At 45.1% G+C, this 25,579-nt stretch overlaps 1 protein-coding gene and 1 pseudogene across 1 annotated transcript; one reads left to right on the top strand and one right to left on the bottom strand.

Moving 5' to 3' along the window:
- Positions 1 to 214: 214 nt before the first annotated feature.
- On the bottom strand, positions 215 to 5,932 carry LOC109438656 (putative cystatin-15). The gene is made up of 3 exons (XM_019718663.2): positions 5,708 to 5,932; positions 3,154 to 3,264; positions 215 to 295 (listed from the first exon to the last, which is right to left on the bottom strand). The coding sequence occupies exons 1-3, from the start codon at positions 5,900 to 5,902 to the stop codon at positions 215 to 217; spliced, it is 387 nt and encodes a 128-aa protein (XP_019574222.1). The 5' UTR covers positions 5,903 to 5,932.
- On the top strand, positions 5,901 to 9,835 carry LOC109438657 (ribonuclease MRP protein subunit p24 pseudogene; annotated as a pseudogene).
- The last annotated feature ends 15,744 nt before the right edge of the window (positions 9,836 to 25,579 follow it).

Below are 25,579 nucleotides of genomic sequence, written 5' to 3'. Positions count from 1 at the left end.
AAGAGCAATAATGATAAATCCTTTACCATGTGTCACTGGCAGAGACTTCCATGAAAAACAAACAACTGGAGAGTATGAAACTGACAGGGACACAGAAAGTGCTCTGAGATGCCTTTAATTCCCCTGGTGCTTCACAGACCTAACTACAGACTGACTGTCATTCTCTACAGGAAAAGGATCTTCCGCTGTGAGAAGACAGGAGCTCCCGCCCCGCCTATTTCTGCACGCAGGTGCTGTTCATCAGGGTGAACTGGGAAAACCATGGTCGGGCATCCACAACAAAAGTGCAGTCCACCTGAAAAATGTAATTGTAAGACATAAAATCAGAACGATGTAAAACACCTGAGAGCACTTAGCATGACGAACTTAATAGGGGCTCAAGATTCATTAAAAACTACAAACGGAAAGAAAAGCAAAAACAGTGGACTGGGTAGGGCTTGAGAAGCTCAAGGTTCCACCAATGACAGGCAGGGTTACTGAGTCCACCCACCTGAGCCCAGGGGCTCCTGAGAGGATGAGTGGTGGGGCCATCACCTGCCCCTGAGGAGGTCTCCCAGTTTACAGGATGCTGCCTGAATGTCTCCCACCCCGTGAGTCCTAGAGCCAGCACACTGCCCAGGAGATAGTCCAGGTGGGCATCCACCCACTCAGCAGAAGCTGCAAATCCACCCTGTGGGGACAGAGTCCCAGAGAGCACTTTCCAGGCTCTGAGCCTCGCGTGGGGGGTGCTGGCTCAGGTGGTGGTTGGTCGTTGGCTGTAGCTGGTTGGCCAATTGGCTGCTGATGTAGCTGCCGTGACTGCGTTGGTTGGTTGGCTGGTTGGCAGGCAGAAAAGCTGACCGCGGATCGCGGATCATGTGAAACCTACTTCGCGTGACTGGCGGGGCCGCCAGCGAGAGATTGGTGGTATGACTCCCTTATCTATGGCTCCGTGGGTGTTTCTTTTTGGCCTCACCATATCCTGCAGTCTTATGTGGGGAGCAGGAGCTGAGACCCCACGTGACACCCTGCATGGCGCACTCCAAGGGAAGTCTTCCCCCAAAGCTGGGATAGGAGCAGGAGACCAGCCCCACTGCGGTCATCACCCTGACTGAGGCCCATCCCCAAGATCTGAATCCCACAGACCAGATGTTAGCTCTTGGATAATGAGCAAGAGCTTGGACTAATGGGACGTGTCCTTGCAGCTCAGGAGACTAGAGGGAGAGGTGGGATGAGCACACTAATTAAACAGTCTGGGATACAGAGGAATGGGAGCAAAGAAAGGGTGAGGACACAGGTAGAACAGTATCTGCTTGAACCCTGAGGTCTTAGGAAACTTCGAGGCTGGGCACAGGGGACAGGGCTCCATCCTGGGAGGAAGGTCAGGTGGGTATGATCAGGGTGTCTCTAGTCCACTAGCCAAGCTGGGGGCACAAGTTCAGCTCACTGCTGTTCTAGGAGCAGCTCTGCCTGCTTTGAATGACTGACTTCACCCTCCAGGGGGGGAACCCTGGGATCTGGTGGGAGTGGGACCAGGACCTTCATTCTTCCCCAAGAGTGTCCCTGAAGACTTTCCTAAGCCTCCTCCAATAATCCTTCTGTGAGATAATAATAATAATAATTATATATATATATATATATATATATATATATATATATATATATATATATATATATATATATCATGTTTCCCCGAAAAATAAGACCTACCCTGAAAATAAGCCCCAGTTGAGATCTCAGACAGACGCATTTAGTATGTTATGACGATGTTCCAGAAGACGATGACATGACTGTAATTGAATAAATGTAGATTGTTGTACATGAAAAAAGAAGATATCATCTGAAAATAAATCCTAATGGAGCAAAAATTAATATGAAACTCGGTCTTATTTTTGGGGAAACACGGTATATATATCCTGCCCTTGATTCTTGGCACAGAGCTCTTTGAATCCCTTTGAACTTCCTAAGTGAAAAGAGCACTAGGGGCATTTTGTTCTAGGAGCACTTTTGTTCTACTGAGGTGACTGTAGGTGGGCTTCTGGATGACTCCTGGATGAGGGTTGGTCACCAGGAAAACCACGCCATGATTAGAAGCATGGAATTTTCAGCCTTCCCAACCCCATCCTCCATAGAGGGGAGAGGGGCTGGAAATGGAGTTAATGATCGATCGTGTCTATGTGAAGCCTCCATAAAATCCCCGGGAGCTTCTAGGTGGCTGAACACATTCATGTACTGGAAGGGTGACACACCCCAACTCCATGGGGACAGAAGCTCCTGCACTCAGGAACCTTCCAGACCTCGCCCTATGAATCTCTTCATCTGGCTGTTCACCTGTATCCTTCATCATATCTTTTAATAAACTGGTAAATGTAAGTATTTCCATGAGTTCTGTGAGCTGCTCCAGCAAATTATTCAAACCTAAGGAGAGGGTTGTGGGAACCTCAGATTTGTAGCCAACTTGAACAGAAAGTGTGCGTAACTGGGTGACCTACTACTTGTGATTGGCCTCTGAAGTGGATGGGGGCAGTCTTGTGGGACTGAGACCTTAACCTGTGGGATCTGACACTGTCTCTAGATAGACAGAATATAATCAATAATGTTGTAAAGATTTTTCAGGGTGTCAGATGGGCACTTGTCTTATTAGGGAGACCACTTCATTGATGGTGTAGATGCCTGACCACTGCAGTGTACACCTGCAGCTGAAGCTGAATAATACTGAATATCAACTATAATTAAATATATACATACTGTCACAGGATGTGGAGTACAACATAGGTAACAGAATCATTGGAATTGTAACAGCTGTGTACGATGTCAGAGGGGTAGTAGATTGGGGGAGGAGGGTTATCACTTTGTGAGGGGTGTAAATGTCTAACTATTACATTGTTTTGTACACCTGAAACTAAAAAAAAAAAAAGAAAGAAAGAAAGAAAAAAGGATTGAGGTAAATTATAGGACACCCAGCTGGTGTCACAGAGAATTGCTTGTTGCTGTCAGAATCTAACTGCCTTCCTACCCAATTTGGTGAACAGAAGTGTCAGGAGTGAAGTGTTGTGTGTGAGGAGTGAAGGAGGCACATAGCAGGGATGTGGGTTTTTCCAGTACAGCTTCCTGAACATTATTTTTCATTCTCAGAAGATTCATGATGCTTTGGGGCTGATTTTACTCTCAAACCTTTTTCTCGCCTGGGCCTTCTTGCAAGGGGCAGTTTTCAATATCTTCAGCATATTTTTTACAAATTGTGCGGCCCATCTCCAAGTCCATTAAAAATGTCATTGTCCACCTCTGTCAAGAAGAAATTATAAAACAGCTGCTAAATGTTTGCTTTTCATTATTGAAAAAAAAAAAAGCCAGAGAATCAAGTTGAAAAGCGAGCAAAAGACTAGAATATGCATATACATAGTATATGTGTAATTTCTCTCTAAGGATATAATCAACAGAAAGGTGTCCCTAAATGCACCTAAAGCGTGCACTAGATCTCCCCTGACACACTTCTCTTGATGGCCAATACCTGGTTGTCACATTGACCATGCCATGAATGTTGGCAGTTGTGGTGGTGGTGGGGCTTGTTGACAGGATGGAAATGAGCCTGCACATGTTGCAGCCACAACTGACATGCGACCAATCTCTCACTCTTATGCCTGAGTAGCTCCCAGACGCCAAGAGAACACACGGAATGATTGCTTCTATAGAGAATAGGATAACGGGCATGTTTGTCCTCTGATTACACATCAGAGCTGCACTATCCGTTTAGGGGATTCTGGGGGCTAGGAACACTCTGTCTCTTCCTGTGGGAGCTGGCTGCACATAGGGCTCATCTTGCAGACATTCACTGAGATGATATTTATGAGTCAGGTGCTGTCTGTCTGTTTATTAGGCTTCTATAAGTAGTTATTAAAAGTTATGATATCATTTCCTTACGTAGAGGTTCGTGAAAACTGGGGAAGAACTAAACCACAGAGAGAAATCTAGCTAGAAATAAACACAGGGAGAAACAGCAGACTGATGTGGCATTGTCTAGAAAGCATATTGTTTGGGGCTCATGAATTCCTGCAGGTGACATGCACCAACAAAACACTCAGACACACAGACAGTCAGCATGTCCAAACCCCATGCATGGTCACCAGACCCTGAGCTAGGACGGAACTCAAGCTCTAGGGCAGAGGCCTTTGCGGCCTCCCTGGGTACAGGGTTGGGATGCAGCCCAAGGAAAAGGAGATGTCAAGAAATGGGAAAGACTGATGGAAGCCAGTTCCCTTGTGCAGGTGAGGTCCGCCCTCCTGTTCGTCTCTTCCGGAGTGTGGTCAGAGGTGGGACCCTGAACATCAGAGTCCTGTGGACATGGCACCTGGCTCAGGGCTGTTCATGGGGGGTCAGAAGCTGGGCACTGACAGAATGACTCCAGCACAAGTCTCTTACTTTCCTTAAAGTCCTACAACCTACTGCCTCCTTGACCTCCCAGGGGTTGATTCAGGAATACTAAATGTCATGTGTTCTGCCTAGATTTTTCTTGTCTTCCCCCAACCTTACTCCACTTTCTTTTCAGTGATAGAGTCACCACCCACCTATGTGCCCAAGGGCAAACACCTGGGGCCCACCCTTCACCCCACTTTTTCTCTCATACCCCACATCAGTACACCCTACATCCACTTTAAGCAGACCCAGAAGCCAGCACTTGTACTTCCTGGCAACCAGGGGACCATGCATCAGAGTCTCAGCTTTCCCACAGGCTGTGAAGCCCACTATGCCCACAGCATCCAGAGAGATGTTGCTAAACCATCTGAGTGACTTCCTCCCATGGGTTTCCATTACTCTGAGAGTAACATCCTAACTCGTTACTTGTGGCCCTGAAGAAGCCCCAGCCCTGCCTTCCCATGCACACTCCTCTGTGACACAGGTCCAGGGACGTCTATGCTGTTTCCCCAGACATTTGTGGCTTGTCCTTGTCCAGGGACCTCTATGTATCTGCCTGCCCTTCTTGTCCCCAAACCTCTACCATGTGACTGGGTCCTTCTAGGAATGCCCATCATAGAGAGGCTCTCTCTGACCTTCTCCCACACACCCTGCCTCCCCACGGCCCTTTGTCTCTGCACTGACCACTCTTGTCACAGCCTTCCATTATTTCCCTCATGAACCTGAGGTCTTTTTGCCTCTCACCACCAGCGTAACTGTCCCATGAGAACACACATCTGTCTTCTCTGCCACCTCCCACCCAGGCCTGGAACCACAGTGGCTGTGCAGTCAAGGCCTGATGGCTTCAAGCAGGACACATCTCAGCATCTTGCTTGCCGATCAGCACAGCACGGCCCCCGAGAGCCAGCCGAGGCCTGCAGTCAGCTCCTCTGTGATGCTTTTGCTTCTTGGGCTTTTGTTTCCACCACCTAAGGGCTCATCTTGCAGACATTCAATCTCTGCTGTCCTTGCTTCCCTCAGCTATCTTACATGGGAGGCTGCTTTTCTCTGTCAAACCACGGCTGAATCTCTGATACTAATTCTTGCCCTTCTGCTATCTTCTTTCCTTCTCTACTTTGTTTTTCAGGGGTTTCACTCATTAAGGAAACAAAACAGAAACCTGAAGCACTTGTAATGATACCTTACATTTTAAAAAAATATTTACTGACAACAAAAAACATCCTTTGCTCTTTTTTGCAGATCAAGAATTCACCCCTCCCATGCCTGGTTTCAGGGCCAACATAGAGCCTCAGAGAGGATGGGATGTGCCACTCACCTTGCGTTGGCTTCTCCCCACCCACAGCAGCTTGTAAGCATACTCATCCAGATGGGCTTGGTTGAATTGAAACACGGCAAATTCCACACACATGGCAAAGAAACTGGAGCTCTTACTAATGTCTACAAAGTTGGAACTGCAGACATGAGGCCCCAGCACAATGAGCCCAAGAAGCAGAGGTGCTTTCAGGAACATGTTGTCTGATGTCAGCCCTGGTGGCCAGCAGCACACGGGTGGGGGATGGCAGCTTCTGTGAAGCTGCCTCCACAGCTCTGCATCCCACGCAGCCCTGTCCCACAGAATCTCTGAGCTGCTGACCAGTGCTTTATCTAGCTCTTTCTCTCCACTCCCAGCCTTGTCCCTTCTGTCACCACCAAAAAGAAGGCAGAACAGGAGACATATTTTCCACCTCCTTGTCACATAAGCCTTGGTCCTAGGGCTGCCTTCTACTGCCCCAGCCCAGACCTGAAAGGACCTGGGTGGGGGGTCTAAAGTCCACCTTGCTTGCCCTCATAGCAGTGTAGCCCAAGAATGACAGAGTCACAGGACTTCTTAGGAATACTTGTGGGCCCTGAATCCTGAGGATTTGAGCTAAAATCCAAGTCAACCTCGCAACTTGCTGCCGTCCACACCTCAGGGAGCATCACAAGTGACAGTGCCCATGCTTGGCAGTACAGAGAAGAGTTTATAATACATGGGGAGGACATACACCCTCAGAAGGGTCACCCCACTGTCAGCATGGTTATACGGATGGAAGCACAGGAGACATAGGAGTCTCTTCCCTGGAAAAGTTGTTTGCATTCCTATGAGTGGAGTGGAAGAGAGGCATGGACAAATGGGAGTCTGAATGAGTGGATGGATGGATGGATGGATGGATGGATGGATGGATGGATGGATAAGTGAATTAATGAATAAGGATACAAACAAACTAGTGGGGACTCTGCAAGAACCAGAAAGAGCAGATTCTCATGAACTGAGGAGTTTGCTTTCCTGAACACTCTGCACCTGCAGCCAAATTAAGAGCAATAATGATAAATCCTTTACCATGTGTCACTGGCAGAGACTTCCATGAAAAACAAACAACTGGAGAGTATGAAACTGACAGGGACACAGAAAGTGCTCTGAGATGCCTTTAATTCCCCTGGTGCTTCACAGACCTAACTACAGACTGACTGTCATTCTCTACAGGAAAAGGATCTTCCGCTGTGAGAAGACAGGAGCTCCCGCCCCGCCTATTTCTGCACGCAGGTGCTGTTCATCAGGGTGAACTGGGAAAACCATGGTCGGGCATCCACAACAAAAGTGCAGTCCACCTGAAAAATGTAATTGTAAGACATAAAATCAGAACGATGTAAAACACCTGAGAGCACTTAGCATGACGAACTTAATAGGGGCTCAAGATTCATTAAAAACTACAAACGGAAAGAAAAGCAAAAACAGTGGACTGGGTAGGGCTTGAGAAGCTCAAGGTTCCACCAATGACAGGCAGGGTTACTGAGTCCACCCACCTGAGCCCAGGGGCTCCTGAGAGGATGAGTGGTGGGGCCATCACCTGCCCCTGAGGAGGTCTCCCAGTTTACAGGATGCTGCCTGAATGTCTCCCACCCCGTGAGTCCTAGAGCCAGCACACTGCCCAGGAGATAGTCCAGGTGGGCATCCACCCACTCAGCAGAAGCTGCAAATCCACCCTGTGGGGACAGAGTCCCAGAGAGCACTTTCCAGGCTCTGAGCCTCGCGTGGGGGGTGCTGGCTCAGGTGGTGGTTGGTCGTTGGCTGTAGCCGGTTGGCCAATTGGCTGCTGATGTAGCTGCCGTGACTGCGTTGGTTGGTTGGCTGGTTGGCAGGCAGAAAAGCTGACCGCGGATCGCGGATCATGTGAAACCTACTTCGCGTGACTGGCGGGGCCGCCAGCGAGAGATTGGTGGTATGACTCCCTTATCTATGGCTCCGTGGGTGTTTCTTTTTGGCCTCACCATATCCTGCAGTCTTATGTGGGGAGCAGGAGCTGAGACCCCACGTGACACCCTGCATGGCGCACTCCAAGGGAAGTCTTCCCCCAAAGCTGGGATAGGAGCAGGAGACCAGCCCCACTGCGGTCATCACCCTGACTGAGGCCCATCCCCAAGATCTGAATCCCACAGACCAGATGTTAGCTCTTGGATAATGAGCAAGAGCTTGGACTAATGGGACATGTCCTTGCAGCCCAGGAGACTAGAGGGAGAGGTGGGATGAGCACACTAATTAAACAGTCTGGGATACAGAGGAATGGGAGCAAAGAAAGGGTGAGGACACAGGTAGAACAGTATCTGCTTGAACCCTGAGGTCTTAGGAAACTTCGAGGCTGGGCACAGGGGACAGGGCTCCATCCTGGGAGGAAGGTCAGGTGGGTATGATCAGGGTGTCTCTAGTCCACTAGCCAAGCTGGGGGCACAAGTTCAGCTCACTGCTGTTCTAGGAGCAGCTCTGCCTGCTTTGAATGACTGACTTCACCCTCCAGGGGGGGAACCCTGGGATCTGGTGGGAGTGGGACCAGGACCTTCATTCTTCCCCAGGAGTGTCCCTGAAGACTTTCCTAAGCCTCCTCCAATAATCCTTCTGTGAGATAATAATGATAACTATATATATATAATGCGGGAGACCCTGCTCGATGTGCTATTTGTCATGCGAGACGTCAGGCGGGGTCTCTGCTCCCGCTCCCCACATAAGAACGCAGGATGTGGCGAGGCCAAAAAGGAACACCCACGGAGCCACAGAAAGGGGAGTCATACCACTATAATCTCACTGGAGGCTGGATCCACACGATCTGCAACCTGCTGTCCACTTCTCTGCCTGCCAACAGACCAACTCGACCAACCAGCGCAGCCGCGGCAGTTATATCAGTGGCTAATTGCCTAACTGGTTACAACTGACAGTCAACTAGCCATAGCTGACAGCCATCTATTACCCGAGCCAGCACCTTTCCACGTGAGGCCGAGAGCCTGAAAACTCTGGAAACTGCTCTCTGGGACTCTGTCCCTAATATATATATATATATATATATATATATATATATATATATATATACACACACACACACACACACATACATATATGTATATATATACATATATGCATATGTATATGTATATATGTATATATATACATATATATATGTGTGTATATATATATATGTGTATGTATATATTCTCACCCTGATTCTTGGCACAGAGCTCTTTGAATCCCTTATAACTTCCTAAGTAATAAAAGCACTAGGAGCATCCTTTGTTCTAACGAGGGGTGTGGGAGAAAGAGTGGGGTCAAGGGTGGGCCTCAGATGTTTGCCCTTGGGCCCATACGTGGGTGGTGACTCTATCACTGAAAAGACAATGGAATAAGGTTGGGGGGAGACAAGAAAAATCTAGGCAGAACACATGACATTTAGTATTCCTGATCCAACCCTTGGAAGATCAAGGAGGCAATAGATTGTAGGACTTCAAGGGAAGGAAGAGACTTGTTCTGGAATCATTCTGTCAATGCTCAGCTTCTGGTCCCCCATGAACAGCCCTGAGCGAGGTGCCATGTCCACAGGACTCTGATGTTCTTGTTATATCCTATGCTAAAAGCACTTTTAAAGGAACTTCTCCATACTATTTTCAGTTGCTGGTTCTGGATAATTCTTGTCTGCACCACAAACACAAGCTAAACTGACACCTAAAATCCAAATCTTGCTAATCAAAAAGCAAGAAATTATACACTCAGTTTTAAAGAAGCAAATGTTGTGGAAAAGTACAAAGACTCCTACAGTGTATTGTTGATTACTTACAAAACATGCAACAGAACAATGAATTATGGTAAAAGTAGCAGCTTTCTATCAGTATTGAAGAGCAATTTTATCACTCCCACGAGTAAACTCAGCCTGAATACAACAGATGCCCAGCTTCTGGTCTCATCTTAAGTTCTGCAAACCTAAATCATGATACGTCTGGTTCATGATTTTCAAAACAGCTACACGTGGACAGTTACATTCACTTGCTCCTCAAAGAATATGAGCAAAACCAAGAAACATTTCTCTTAAGTAAAAAAGATGCTCAGAGAGAATTCCAAAAGAATCCAAAGGTGGACTTCAGAAATTTCTTATCTTCTTTGTAAAGGGTGGAATATGAAAATAAGAAATGTTTAATGCAATTTCTGACACTAAAGTTAGTCAAAAAACAACTTATTAAAAATTTTATTCATTCTTAAAATACATGAAAACGAGGGTCCAAAAACAAACTTTTCTTGGCATTCTTCAGGGTTTATGGAGAAAATACCTCATTAGAATGAATAACTGAAAACTTCCTAGCTCACAGGGTGATTGTGAGGATGAAAATAGATATGAAAGGTCCTGTAAATAGTAAAGATATTTATGGGCGTTGAGTGATTATATTATATTCTCCTCCCTTAATTAGCAGTTTTCATTATTTATGGCATTTTCTTTCATAAGAAAATTGAGACTTTTATGAGAAGGTCTACTCACTCCTTTCTAGGTAGGTATCACCTTATTGCTAATTCAGAAAAGGATCAAGTATGTGTGTACTTGTTTTTTTTATAATCATATACATAACTGTATATTAGTAGAATCTGAACATTATTCCTAAAGAAAAATAAAAAAAGATCTTACTTCTTGGGAAGTTCTCCTGCAATCCTTGACTTTCAGGAAGTTTATGTGAAAAAAAGAAAATTTTGGTTTCATATGATACAACATTGAATTTTACAACCTGGCTCTGCCTTATAGGGCTTTGTTCTGTTTTCAGCTTCTTGTCCAGCGTTGAGCACCTCCCCTAGAAGGCTCAGCAGTGCCATTTCCCCTTTTCCCTATGGAGGTCAGGCCCCCAGGGACAGGGTGTCATGCGGGAGACACTGCTCGCTTCGCCATTTGTCGTGTGAGGCGGTCTGCGGGGTCTCTGGTCCAGCTCCCCACATAAGAACACAGGACATGGTGAGGCCAAAAAGGAACACCCACGGAGCCATAAGTAGGGGAGTCTCACTGGAGGCTGGATCCACACGACCTCCAACCTGCTGTCCGCTTCTCTGCCTGCCAACCAACCGACCGACTGAGTCACCAACCAGCGCAGCCGCAGCAGTTATATCAGGGGCTAATTGACTAACTGGTAACAGCTGATGGTCAATTAGCCACAGCTGACGGCCATCTACTACCCGAGCCAGCACCTTTCCACATGAGGCCGAGAGCCTGGAAACTGCTCTCTCTGTCCCCACACTTCACCCCTACAGGGTCTCGCCTCACAATTTACACGACAAGTGTCTTCTGCGAGGGTCCCTGTGCCATATTAGCCTACAGGCACCTATGGATGGAAAGAAGCAGTAGTCTTGGGAAACAACAATGGCAAATCCCTCCCATCTGGGAGGATACATGCTAGCTTCTTGTCCTGGGAAAAGAGGGTCGCTGCCACTGGCACCTTTCCCAGTTTGCGGTACCAGACCTTTATGGCAGTGCTTGGGGTCCCTTGCATAGTTTCAATGTGTAACAGAACAGGGGACCCCATAATAGGCCATAGCGAGAGCACATAGGTTCCCCACAAAATCATCAGGTGTCGGGACCTCTGTATACTACAGTCACTTGCGGTGGCCACTCAGCCACCACCCCTGGTGTCACTTGCAAATCATGAGTCAAACCCACCCACCATGGGGCTATTAGACCCAACCACCAACAGTGGGGGCTTTTGACCCACCAGTGCCAAGTCCATTGCTGCCGTTCCCTGCTTTCAAGCATGTGGGTGCTGTCAGCAAAATGTTCCCATTTCTGCCGTAGCCTGGATTTAACAGAGTCTCACTTGTGGTAACTTGTAATTGAATGGGAGCGGCCGTTTGATGTAGCAGAGCTTCTATTGGTGCGGGCCCTCCCTTCCGTGGTCTCTCATTCAGGACTCTCAGGACGTCCCATAGACGTGAGGCCCAGTCACGCATCGTGGGAGGGTGTTTTGACACCTGGAGGCCTTGCTTCAAAAGGCCTTTATAGCATTCAATCATGCCAGCTGCTTGTTCATTATACAGGGTATGAAACAACCATTGTACGTCTATCCTGGCAGCCCAGCGCTGCACTTCTTACTCCATAAAATGGGTACCCCTGTCACTTTCAATGACTTGGGGGCGTCCATAGAGGACGCACAGCTGTGTAAGAGTGACCACTGTATGCTTCTGATCCACAGCCAGACACGGCCAAGCAAACATCAACCCCGTAGCAGTGTCCACTGCTGTGAACGCATACATCACATTGCGGGCTTTAGGCAGGAGTCCAGTGTAATCCACTTGCCAGCAAGTGAGGGGCACCCTCCCTCGCGTAATCTGCTGTGTCTCCCAGGGGAGCCTCCGCCTTTGGGGGCTGTTCTGGGCACAGATGGCAGAATCATAGCAGGCATCTGCTATCTCCTGTCATTTCAAAGGCAGACCCCAGCATCTGCTCACCTGCCACATGGTTTGGCTTCCAGCGTGTTGCAATTTCCTGTGCAGCCAATGGGCCACATCAGTGGCAGGGGCCTGTTCTAACCATCGGACCCGTGCTAGGGCATCTGCTTCATCATTACCTGGGGACACTAAGGGGGAGTGACCTGTGACATGCATTAGTGTCACCTCCTTTCCCTGCCCTAGGTCCCAGAGGTCCTGCCACATGGCTTGACCCCACAGTTGACGGTGTCATACCAACCAGTTTTGGTGTTTCCATGTAGGGAGCCACAACCTTAGGTCCCGGAACACCGCCCAGCTGTCAGTGCAAATAACTAGGGGCCCAGGCTCGTGGCTGATTACCATCCACACAGCCCGTAATTCAGTCCACTGGCTACTCTGGCCCATCCCAGTATCAAACCAAATGGTGTCTGTTTTCAGCTGCCATCCAAACGACTGCAGCTCCTCGGTTAGAACCATTGGCATCCTCAGGTACTGGGGGCTGTCCTTCTGTGTAGGGCAAGGGCTCCAAGTCCTCCCATCTAGGCAGAGTGCTTGGTTCAGCCTGGGCTACAAGCTCCACAGGCCCCAGGACCTGTTGTAGCTCTGTGCTCAAAGGGCTTGAACTAAGGGTGCTATGTTGCTCCAAGTAGACACCCCACTTAGCGAGGGTGGTGGTCTGTGCCACCCGTTTTGGGTCCCTAGGTCCATGTGTGGATTCACCCCTGGGCAGAATATGTTGTTTGAACCAACACCCGAGCCATTCCTGTATGGCTTCTGTGGCCACTAGGGTTGCGTACACAGCAGCCAGCTGTTTCTCTATTAGAGAGTAGCAGACTTCCGCTCCTTTCCACAATTGGGACCAAAATCCCACTGGCAACCGGAGATGCTCCTGCCGTTGCCAGAGGCCCCAACTGTACCCCTCTTGGGTTACATGAACATCAAGTTCAAATGGGTGGCTGGGGTCCACTACTTGCAAAGCCTGTGTCTATTGCACTGCCCATTTTGTGGCAACAAAAGCTTGCTCTATAGCCTCTGTCCAATCCCATAAGGCCCCCTTTTTTATCATGTTATACAAGGGCCTTGCCATTTGTGCTAAATGGGGTACAAACACCCACCAATATCCTAGCAGACTCAAATACGTCTGCAGTTGGGAGACTTTAGTCGGCCGGGGAAAAGCTTGTATTTTGTCAATAATCGCCTCAGGTATGACCTTTGTCTTAACCCACCACACAACACCCAAAAACTTGACAGATAAGCCAGGGCCTTGGACCTTTTCCTCATTCACTGCCCAGCCGCGTGACTACAGGTGGCGGAGAAGAGAGGGAGCTGCTTGCTCTAAATCTGAAAGAGAATCAGATGTTAGCAAAATATCATCAACATAATGAAACAAGGCCACTGTGCCAAATCCTGGGCCACGAGCCCGTGGCAGATAGTGGGGCTGTGCGAGTATCCCTGCGGAAAGACTTGAAAAGTCCATTGCCGCCCGTCCCAAGTAAAAGCAAACTGCTCTTGACACTCGGGTGCAACGTCAATGGAGAAAAAAGCATTGGCTAAGTCCACTACATAATGATACGTTCCCAGGTGGACAGATGATCCATCAAATCGTGTATTGAAGGTACTGCAGTGTGCAAGGGTGGCGTCACCTTATTTAACTCCCTATAGTCACAGTCATTCGCCAGGTTCCATCTGGCTTCTTGACAGGCCATACTCAGGAGTTAAAGGGACTGCACTGGCCTCACAATATGTGTCTTCTCCAATTCCAACACTGTATGACCAATCTCCTCCTGCCCTCCTGGCAGGCGGTACTGTCGCACTGTAACCACGCACCAGGGCTGTGGCAACACTTGAGGAGGGTGGTGTGCATGCCCATGTGTCACCGCTTTCACCACCCGGATCCTGAGATGGAACTCTCCTACCGACTTCTGTAAGCTGAGGCCATGTAGCACTTCCACTCCTAGAATATACTCCGGAACAGGGGAGACATACCCCTTGGAGGTACGAGGAGGAAGCCTTCCTATACCCAGTGGTAAGGAAACAGCTTTTACAGTCACAGTCTTTCCCCCGTAGCCATAAATGCAGATTGCTGGTCCCGGGAACAGTTCTGGGTTCCCATAAACAGGACTGCAGTCTGTGCCAGTGTCAACTAGAGCCAAAACCCTCTGCACATTAGAAGGGGACCAATGTATGGACAGTTCCACATGGGGCCTCCGGTCCCCGCTCGTCCCCTCTGATCGGGTACCTTGGCCCCACCCCTTATCAAGCTGAAAGGAGTCAACCTCACGGGGCCGCATGAAGTCCTGGAGGGACACGTGTCGCACTTTCCAGACTTCTCTTTTAGGCTTCTCCGGAATTGCTGTTCCGGATGCAACTATTTCCAAAGTTCCAACAAGAGTGCATTGGGTTGTCGGTCTATTTTTTCCCCGATCAACCCCTGCTGCCACGAGATCATGCCACATCTGTGCGCATGTTACTCTCTGAGGCCCACGACTCACCCCTTTACTTTTTTTTTTTTAATTAAATTTATTGGGGTGACAATGTTAGTAAAATGACATAGATTTCAGGTGTACAATTCTGTATTACATCATCTATAAATCCCATTGTGTGTTCATCACGCAGAGTCAGTTCTCCTTCCATCACCATATATTCGATCCCCCTTACCCTCATCTCCCACCCCCCACCCCCCGACACCTTTACCCTCTGGTAACCACTAAACTATTGTCTGTGTCTATGAGTTTCTGTTTCTCATTTGTTTGTCTTGTTCTTTTGTTGTTTTTGGTTTATATACCAGATATCAGTGAAATCACATTGTTCTCTGCTTTTTCTGTCTGACTTGTTTCGCTCAGCATTACTCTCTCAAGATCCATCCATGTTGTCACAAATGTTCCTATATCATCTTTTCTTACTGCCAAATAATATTCCATTGTGTATATATACCACAACTTCTTTATCCATTCATCTATCGAAGGACATTTTGGTTGTTTCCATGTCTTGGCCACCGTAAACAAAGCTGCAATGAACATTGGAGCACACGTGTCTTTATCTCTAAATGTTTTCAGATTTTTTGGGTAGATACCCAGGAGAGGGATTGCTGGGTCATATGGCAATTCTATTCGTAATTCTTTGAGGAACCTCCACACTGCCTTCCATAACGGCTGCACCAGTCTGCATTCCCACCAACAGTGTATGAAGGTTCCTTTTTCTCCACAGCCTCTCCAACATTTGTTATTATTTGTCTTGTTGATGATAGCCATTCTGACTGGGGTGAGGTGATATCTCATTGTGGTTTTGATTTGCATTTCTCTGATGATTAGTGATGTTGAGCATTTTTTCATATGTCTATATGCCATTTGTATGTCCTCTTTGGAGAAATGTCTCTTCAAGTCTTCTGCCCATTTTTCAATTGGGTTGTTTGTTTTTATGTTGTTGAGTTGCATGAGTTCCTTGTATATTCTGGATACTAGCCCCTTATCGGAGGCACTGTTTGCAAAAATCTTCTCCCATTCAGTTGGTGGCCTCTTTATTTTGTCAATGGTTTCTTTTGCTGTGCAGAAGCTTTTAAGTTTCATATAATCCCATTCGTTTACTTTAGCTTTTACTTCCATTGCCTTTGGAGTCAAGTTCATAAAATGCTCTTTGAACCCAAGGTCCATAAGTTTAGTACCTATGTTTTCTTCTATGCAGTTTATTGTGTCAGGTCTTATGCTTAAGTCTTTGATCCATTTTGAATTAACTTTGGTACATGGTGACAAATAGCAGTCCAGTTTCATTCTTTTGCACGTGGCTATCCAATTCTCCCAGCACCATTTATTGAAGAGGCTGTCTTTGCTCCATTGTATGTTTTTAGCTTCTCTGTCAAAAATTATCTGTCCATATTTATGTGGTTTTATTTCTGTGTTCTCAATTCTATTCCATTGGTCTATATGTCTGTTTTTCTGCCAATACCATGCTGTTTTGATTATTGTAGCCCTGTAGTACAAGCCAAAGTCAGGAAGTGTGATACCTCCATTATTGTTCTTTTTCCTTAAGATTGCTTTGGCTATTCAGGGTCTTTTGTGGTTCCAAACAAATCTGATGGTTTTTTTTCTATTTCTTTAAAAAATGCCATTGGGATTTTGATGGGGATTGCATTGAATCTGTATATTGCTTTGGGTAATATGGCCATTTTAACTATGTTGATTCTTCCAATCCATGAGCACGGAATGTCTTTCCATTTCTTTGTGTCTTCTTCAATTTCTTTCAAAAATGTCTTATAGTTTTCAGCATATAGGTCTTTCACATCCTTGGTCAAGTTTATTCCTAGGTATTTTATTCTTTTTGCTGCAATTGTTTTTTGTATTTCTTTTTCTGAGATTTTCTGAGATTTCATTGTTAGTATATAGGAAGGCAATGGACTTTTGTGCGTTGATTTTGTAGCCGGCAACTTTACTGTATTCGTTGATTGTTTCTAATAGCTTTTTGGTGGAGTCTTTAGGGTTTTCTATATATAGCATCATGTCATCTGCAAAGAGTGATAATTTAACTTCTTCATTCCCAATTTGGATGCCTTTTATTTCTTTCTCTTGCCTGATTGCTCTGGCAAGGACTTCCGACACTATGTTGAAAAGCAGAGGTGATAGGGGAGAGCCCTGTCGTGTTCCTGAACGTAGAGCAAAAGGCTTCAGTTTTTCTCCATTAATTATGAGATTAGCAGAGGGCTTGTCATATACGGCCTTTATTATGTTAAGGTATTTTCCTTCTATACCCATTTTATTAAGTGTTTTAATCATAAATGGATGTTGTATCTTGTCAAATGCTTTTTCTGCTTCAATTGATATAATCATATGATTTTTGTCCTTTATTTTGTTTATGTGATGTATCACATTGATGGATTTTCGTATGTTGAACCATCCTTGTGCCCCTGGGATGAACCCTACTTGGTCGTGATGAATAATCTTTTTAATGCATTGTTGTATTCGATTTGCTAGAATTTTATTTAGGATTTTTGCATCGGTATTCATTAGAGATATTGGTCTGTAGTTTTCTTTTGTTGTGCTGTCCTTACCAGGTTTTGGTATCAGGGTAATGTTGGCCTCATAAAATGAGTTAGGGAGTACTGTCTCTTCTTCAATTTTTTGGAAGAGTTTGTGCAGAATTGGTATTAGATCCTCTTTGAAGGTTTGGTAGAATTCACTAGTGAAGCCATCTGGTCCCGGACTTTTGCTTTTGGGAAGGTTTTGGATGACTGATTCAATTTCGTTACTGGTGATCGGTCTGTTTAGATTTTCCAGTTCTTCATGGTTCAGCCATAGAAGGCTATATGTTTCTAAGAACTCGTCCATTTCTTCTAGGTTGTTGAATTTGGTGGCATATAGTCCTTCATAGTATTCTTGGATGATCCTTTGTATTTCTGTGGTGTCCGTGATAACTTCCCCTTTTAGGTTTCTGATTTTGTTAATCAGTGTCTTCTCTGTTTTTATCTTAGTAAGTCTAGCCAAGGGTTTGTCAATTTTGTTAATCTTTTCAAAGAACCAGCTCTTTGTCATATTAATTTTTTCTATTGTCTTTTTGTTCTCTATTTCATTTAGTTCTGCTCTGATTTTTGTTATTTCCTTTCTTCTGCTGACCTTGGGTTTTACTTGTTCTTCTTTTTCTAGTTCTTTAAGGTGTAACATGAGGTTATTTATTTGGGAGTTTTCTTGTTTCTTGAGATAGGCCTGTAATGAGATAAATTTCACTCTTAAAACTGCTTTCGCTGCATCCCAAAAACTGCTTTCGCTGCATCCCAAAAATTTTGGTAGGATGTATTTTCATTGTCATTTGTTTCTATGTATCTTTTGATCTCTCCTCTAATTTCTTCTTTGACCCAGTCCTTCTTTAAAAGTATGTTATTTAATCTCCAGGTATTTGTGTTTTTTCCTGCTTTCTTTTACAGTTGATATCCAATTTCAAAGCCTTGTGATCAGAGAATATGCATGGTGATTTCAATCTTCTTAAATTTGTTGAGACTGATTTTATGTCCCAATACATGGTCTATCCTTGAGAATGTTCCATGTACACTAGAAAAGAATGCATAGTCTGATGTTTTAGGATGAAGTGCTCTATAAATCTCAATTATGTCCATTTCATCTAATGTGTCATTTAGGGCTGCTATTTCGTTATTTATTTTCTGTTTGGATGATCTATCCATAGCTGTCAATGATGTATTTAAGTCCCCTAGTATAATTGTATTTTGGTCAATTTCTCCCTTTAGTTCTGTTAGTAGTTGCTTGGTGTATTTCGGTGCTCCCTGATTGGGGGCATAAATATTGATGACTGTTATGTCTTCTTGTTGTACAGTCCCCTTCACCATTATGAAATGTCCATCTTTTCTCTTGTTATCTTTTTCACCTTGAAATCTGTTTCATCTGATATCATTATGGCTACACCTGATTTTCTCTGGGCACCATTTGCTTGGAGTGTCAATTTCCACCCTTTCACTTTGAGTCTATGCTTGTCCTTGTCACTGAGATATGTCTCTTGGAGACAGCATATGGTTGGGTTTAGTTTTTTGATCCAATCTGCTACTCTGTGCCTTTTTATTGGTGAGTTCAGTCCATTTACATTTAGGGTGATTATTGATATGTGAGGATTTCCTGTCATTCTATCTTTAGTTTTCTGGTAAGGCTGTGCCTCTATTGTTTCTTTGCCTTTTTGTTGTTGTCTATTATTTCTGTGTGGTGGTATTCTATGATTTTCCCTCTGTTTCTTCTTTTATTTCAGTATATATTTCAATTCTGGATTTATTTTGAGTGGTTACCCTTAAGTTTATGTAAAAGAAAGTTTGATATTTAGAGTATTCCATTATCTTCAGCACGCTTACTTTGCCAGCAGCAACGCCCCCGGGGCCCAAAGGTTGCTCACGGTTTACCCTTTGCTTCAAGATTGGCCGGAGTTGGGGGTTGGGAGCTACATTGTCTCCACTCGCTTCCTCCGCCTCTGCCTCAGAGTCTCCACTGTGGGGCTCCTCCTCTAACAAGTGTACCCGGGCTTCTAGAGCCTCCAACCGGGACACTTGGTCTGGCACCTGGGCCATTTCATTAACCGTACTTTTTTTTTTTTTATTAAATTTATTGAGGTGACAATTGTTAGTAAAATGACATAGATTTCAGGTGTACAATTCTGTATTACATCATCTATAAATCCCATTGTGTGTTCATCACCCAGAGTCAGTTCTCCTTCCATCACCATATATTCGATCCCCCTTACCCTCATCTCCCACCCCCACCCCCCACCCCACTTACCCTCTGGCAACCACCAAACCATTGTCTGTGTCTGTGAGTTTCTGTTTCTCATTTGTTTGTCTTGTTCTTTTGTTGCTTTTGGTTTATATACCACATATCAGTGAAATCACATGGTTCTCTGCTTTTTCTGTCTGACTTATTTCGCTCAGCATTACACTTTCAAGATCCATCCATGTTGTCACAAATGTTCCTATATCATCTTTTCTTACCGCCGAATAGTATTCCATTACCGTACTTTCTGTGTTGAGATTCAAGGTGGTGAGGAACATTCGGCCCACGTGGCCGGCTGTAGCCTTTGCCTCCTCCAGCAACTGCTCAGCCAAAACCTGAAGGGCCCTCTCCATGCTGGCTGGAGAGACATCCATTTCCTCCCAACCCTCCTTGGGGGTCCAACACCTGAGAACAGTGGCCACCAGGCACCACACACTGTGTGGGGGCCACCTGTCCTCCTGCCCAGAGGCAGATGCCATTCCTACCTGGCCGGAATCTTGCTCGCTGCGCCTGGCGTCCGATTGGGTAGAGGCCTTGGTGTAAGATGTCCGCAATCCTCGGAGCCTACAGCAGCAGCAGACTACCAAAAAGCCGGTGATGTCTTCCATGACCAACAGGGCGGCATGCCATCTGGAGGCTTGATAGGACCACCAATTCACGGAGGGGTCACGTCTCTCCCGGGCAGACTTCGCTCCTCATCTCTGGCGCTGCTCCTCATGGGCTTCCCTAGACTGAATTTTCACACGCACAAACTGCTCCATCACCCTTTGGAGAGTTTTGGCCGGCGCCATGGCCTGATCGCTCTGCCATTTGTCATGCGGGTCGACCTGCGGGGTCTCAGCTCCAGCTCCCCACGTAAGAACGCAGCATATGGCTAGGCCATAAAGGAACACCCACGGAGCCATAGGTAGGGGAGTCACACCACTATTGTCTTACTGGAGCCTTGATTCACCTGCCGTCCACTTCTCTGCCTGTCAACCGACTGACTGACTCACCAATCAGCGCAGCCTCGGCAGTTATATCAGGGACTAATTGGCTAACTGGTAACAGCTGATGGTCAATTAGCCACAGCTGATGGCCATCTACTACCTGAGCCAGCACCTTTCCACCTGAGGCCGAGAGCCTGGAAACTGCTCTCTGGGACTCTGTCCCCACACAGGGCCATGTGATTAGACCCACTGGAGGTTCATGAACAAAGCAGAGAGCTGCCTAAGTTTGGGCACCTGGAGGTCCTGCTGGAGCCCAGTTAATGCCCTGGGATGGGTCTCAGGACTGAATAGATATGTGTACATACCTATGTCCACAGCAGCATTAGTCACAGTGGTCCATGTCCATTAACAGATAAGTGGATAAACAAAGTATTGTATATACATATAATGAAATACTATTAGTCTTAAAAAGAAAGAAAAGCCTGTCCAAAGAATGACCTTTGAAAATATTATGTTAAGTGAAATAAGCCAGTTATAAAAGAATAGATACTGTATGATTCCACTCATATAAAGCATCTAGAATAGTCAAATCCATACAGAAAGAAAGTAGAATGGTGTTATAAAGTGGGATATATCATTCCCCCAGATTTCAAACCATACTGCAAAGCTACAATAATTAGTGTTAGTACTGGCATAAAAACAGATATATAGATCAATGGAACAGAATAGAGAACTCAGAAATAAATCCTCACACGGTCAATTAATCTACAACAAATGAGGCAAGAACATACAATGGTGAAAAGACAGCCTCTTTATTAATTGGTATTGGAAAAACTGGATAAACACATGCAAAAAGAAATTAAACTGGACCACTTTCTTACACCATTTACAAAAGTAAACTCAAAATGGAATAAAGACTTAATTGTAAGACCCGAAACCATAAAACTCCTAGAAGAAAACATAGCCAGTACACTTTTTGGCATTGGTCTTAGCAATATCTTTTTAGATATGTCTCCTTGGGCAAGGGCAACAAAAGCAAAATAAACAAATGGGACTGTATCAGACTTAAAAGTTTTTGCACAGTGAAGGAAACCATCAACAAAAGAAAATAACAAACATATGAATTGGAGAAGGTATTCATCAATGATACATCCAATAAGGGATTAATATCCAAAATATATAAGGAACTCATACAACTTAAAAACAAAACAAAAAAATCCACTTTAAAAGTGAGTAGAGGACCTGAATAGACATTCTCCGAGGATATCCAAAAATGTATGAAAAGATGTTCACCATTGCTAATCATCAGAGAAATGCAAATAAAAACCACAATGGGATACCACCTCACACCTGTCAAAATGGCTATCATCAAAAAAATCAACAAATAACAAGTGTTGGCGAAGACGTGGAGAAAAAACAACACTTTTACACTGTTGGTTGGATTGAAAATTGATGCAACTGCTATAGAAAATAGAATGGAGTTTCCTTAAAAAAAATTAAATACAGGGCTGCCATACAATCCAGCAATACCACTTCTGGGTATTTATCTAAAGAAACAAAAACACTAGTTCAAAAACATACATGCACCCCTATGTTTTCAGTATTATTTATAAAAGTGAAGATATTTATGCTACCTAGGTGTTCGTCATTAGATGAATAGATAAAAAAGATGTGATATATACAATAGAATATTATTCAGCAATAAAAGAGAATGCAATTTTGCCATTTGCAACAACATAGATGGACCTGGAGGGTATTATGCTAAGTGAAATAAGTCAGATAGAAAAAGACAAATATGTATGATTTCACATATATGTGGAATCTAAAACAGCAAAATCAATGAATAAACAAAACAAAACAGAAACAGACCCATAGATACAGGAGTTAGCTGACGGTTGACAAAGGAGAGAAAGTGAGGGCGTGGGGGAGAAAAAGAAAGAACTGATATCAATAATTATTTTTAAGCTCATACATATGTGTAAATTATAGGGATAAATTTTGTTAAACATCTAATACATTGTTTAAAAATAGACCATGCCCATAATCAATATTTGCAGATTTTTAAATTAAGCACCTATGTGCCAAGCCTTGGGCTAGCTTTTGTATTACGTTGCAAAAATCCTGTGTAGAAAACATTGTAATCTCTATTTAAAAAAACACACACAATTATATGGAGGATGCTACCACCAGCAGGGCAGGTCATTTGAGACAAAGAACAACATACACATAAACTCCCAGGCAGGAGTCAAAGCCATAGGTTAAGAAGAAAAAGAAAGAAAAAAAAAAAAAAAAAAAGAATGGTGGTTGCCAGGGACTAGGGGGAGAGGAATTGAGGTGTTATCGTTTAATCGGTGCAGAGTTTCAGTTTGGAAAGTTCTGGAGATGGATAGTGAGGGTTGCACAATAATGTTTATGGACTTAATTCTACAGAACTGGTCACTTAAAAATGATTAAAATGGTAAATAATATGTTATGTATGTTTTACCACAATGAAAAAACTCAGGGACTCAGAAAAATTTAGCTACGCAAAAGAGAGAAGCGTGTGGTTTTGAGAAGCAAGTTGCTAGCATAATGCCAGCTGGCACTAGCCCCTGGTGCCCATCTGTCACCAGTGGAAACAGAAGGGAAGAGTGCCCCAAACACAACCTCAACTTCAATCTACTCTGTCTCCTCCGGTCCCCCAGCCAGCCTGAGGTTGCTGCCTCTTTCTAAAGCATTAGAGTTGCCCAAGAACACTGGGAGCTGATGTTGGCTACTCTTGAAGCGATCTCATGCGTCTCAGAACATCTAATACTTGTCCAGATGTCTAATTCTTGTAACACATTTGAGATTGTTCATTCCCGAGCAACCATCAAAACTCAGCAGAAAACAGCAGAGTTACAACCTGTTAGCAGCGTAATTTACTCTTTTGAGAACTCTGACAAGTTGACCTAGATAGCAAAATTTTTTTAAATGGTGCAAAGAAAAAGCCTTTTCCCACTCAGCCATAGGTCAGAACCAAGATCAAGCATCAGTACAGTTATTTCACCATTTGAGAAATGACAGGAATTTTTTGCCCCAGCATCTGGCAAAGCACTTTTGTGGGTATTTTAGGGAACCTTGTTGGAAAAACATGTGGATGCTGGAAAAGACAGAGATATTGGCTAACACTGTTCAAATGCCCACAGGCCCATAGGCCTCTGCTCTCCTGCCTCATCCCACACCTCTGACCTTGTCCCTGAAATGATAAACTGGTGCATAAACACGCTTGCTACAGGGACATTCCTATTCCTTAGCTTCTCTTAGGTCTGATTGTTACTATTTCAATTGTCAGAAGGGACCAAGACAGCTGGCAAGGCACCCACTAACAGAACAGAGCTTCTTTTCTCAAGGGAGTGGAGTCTGGGCTGGTGTCTTGAATGGATGTGGGAGGTGCATGTCACCCCCACAGGGGCTGACAGTGGGCACAGACTGTGACATATTTATGGACAGTTTTCAGCACTGGGAGAACACTGCCTTAATAATGTACACATTAGGCAAATACAAATTTAGAAAAATTTACAACATAATGGCCCTTCAAAATTGTCAAGGTCATAAAAGTCAAGGAAAGACTAAGGAACTATTCCAGATAAAAGATCAAAGGTGACCCGTGATTCTGTACCCTTTTGTCATAGGGACGCTTGGGAGGAGAAGAGGCTGTTTGTTCTGGGAAACCACCATCACCAACAGCCACCCCATCACACCCCTTCCCTTTCCCCCCACCACACACAGTCCTGATGCTCTGTTATTGGCTGAAGCTGGGAGAGGCAGGCCCATCCCTTGACACTTGACTAGGACTTGCGATAGAGCAGGAGGGATGGATGCCTTGGTGTTTATGCCCTAGGTCCCATGGTGGCATTGTGGTCAAGGAGGAGAGCGAAACTGCTTGTAGGAATCCCTCACTAACATTTGGAGGGATGAGGCATCATGCTGTCAACTTCCTCTCAAATGTTTCAGGAAGAAAGTTCTTTGCATCAAAATTACATTTCTGTAAGTTTAAAATTTGTTTAAAATAAAACTTATTTTTAAAAGTTCAGCAGGACTGAAGCACAGCAGTCCCCTCAGTCCATGGGAATGCATGAACAAAGCAGGGAGATGAGCAACTAGGGTTCCATCCCACTGGGGACACCTGGAAGACAATATGGAGCATGTGCCTCAGTAGTTTCTGAGAGGCAGACAAGCTGGGATGTTGTGTCCCAGCTCCTGACTGTCATGTACAGAGACTGCTTCTAAATCCATCAATTCTTGCCACTTTGGAACTATGCCACTCTTGGGCAAACATGTCCTATGGCTAGAGAAAGACACAGGGAAAACCACAGGAACATATTAAGCGGTCTGTGGAGCACCATGGCTCTGCCACACTTTCCTGAATGGGGAGTGTGAGCAGGAGAGGAGTGAGCCTAGTCAATTTTACTGGAAGACCCACTGAGAGAGCTCTACACTGTTTCCCCAGGGGTTGGCCCTGCCCTATGGCTGACAATGCCCTGGATGGCTGCACTAACCCAACCATATATCCTTGCTTCACCAAGTACAAAGGGAGAATGACGGCTTGTCTGGAAGTGCCTGTAGAAGAGGTTCCTTATTCTGGGAAGGTCAGCACACATCTCCTGATGCTCTGTCATTGGCTGGGGTTGGTGAAGGTATGTCTGTCCTTGCATCTATATACATAGGGCTGTGTTCTGCACTGATCAGCCAGGTTCAGAGACCATCCTTGGTAAGGGTGGGTTCACTCCCTCCTACACCCATGGTTGGAGACAAAGGAAGGGGCCAATCCTCAGGAAAGTTAGAATTCTTATTTTTTCCTGAAAATATTCAGTGAGAAAGGAAGGGAAGGGAAGGGAAGGGAGAGGAAGGGAATAGAAGGTGAGTAAAGTAGTCCTCCACACTATCTTCAGGGTAGTCAGTATCCAGAAAAAGGAAGACCAGCCTGAAGCCCCAGGGCACAGATCCCTTAGATATAGAGTGTTTAGTGAAAAAGTGGCCGTAAAAAAATCAGGGGAGAATGTTCTGTTTCTAGGTAAGGTAGGGTTAATACATGATACTCAGACTTTCCCAAAGAATCAACCCTGAAACCTGGACAGAATGCATGAAGAACTTACCCAGGGTCTCAGAGACATAAGTAGCAGCAAACAGACTAAAGAGGATATTAGAATACAAAAAGCCACAGAACCAGGAAGATTCACCATTCCTTTTCCTCTGGTTTCTCCAACTTGGACTCAAGAAGACAGACACTGGCAGTGAGCACCAGGGTGTGC

Source organism: Rhinolophus sinicus, chromosome 13, assembly GCF_057876585.1.
Source record: "Rhinolophus sinicus isolate RSI-liver-muscle chromosome 13, RSI-T2T, whole genome shotgun sequence".
NCBI classification, from domain to species: Eukaryota; Metazoa; Chordata; class Mammalia; order Chiroptera; family Rhinolophidae; genus Rhinolophus; species Rhinolophus sinicus.
The sequence above is the reverse complement of the archived record's forward strand: the minus strand, read 5'-3'. Positions and strand labels throughout refer to the sequence as shown.

Bases quoted from the DNA above. Each gene is read 5' to 3' on its own strand.
- LOC109438656 (XM_019718663.2), bottom strand. From the start codon at position 5,902: ATGTTCCTGAAAGCACCTCTGCTTCTTGGGCTCATTGTGCTGGGGCCT. The intron at 3,265-5,707 runs GTGAGTGGCACA...TCTTCTTGACAG, and splicing joins TGGGGAGAAGCCAACGCAAG to AGGTGGACAATGACATTTTT. The intron at 296-3,153 runs GTTTGAGAGTAA...TACATTTTTCAG, and splicing joins AAGGCCCAGGCGAGAAAAAG to GTGGACTGCACTTTTGTTGT.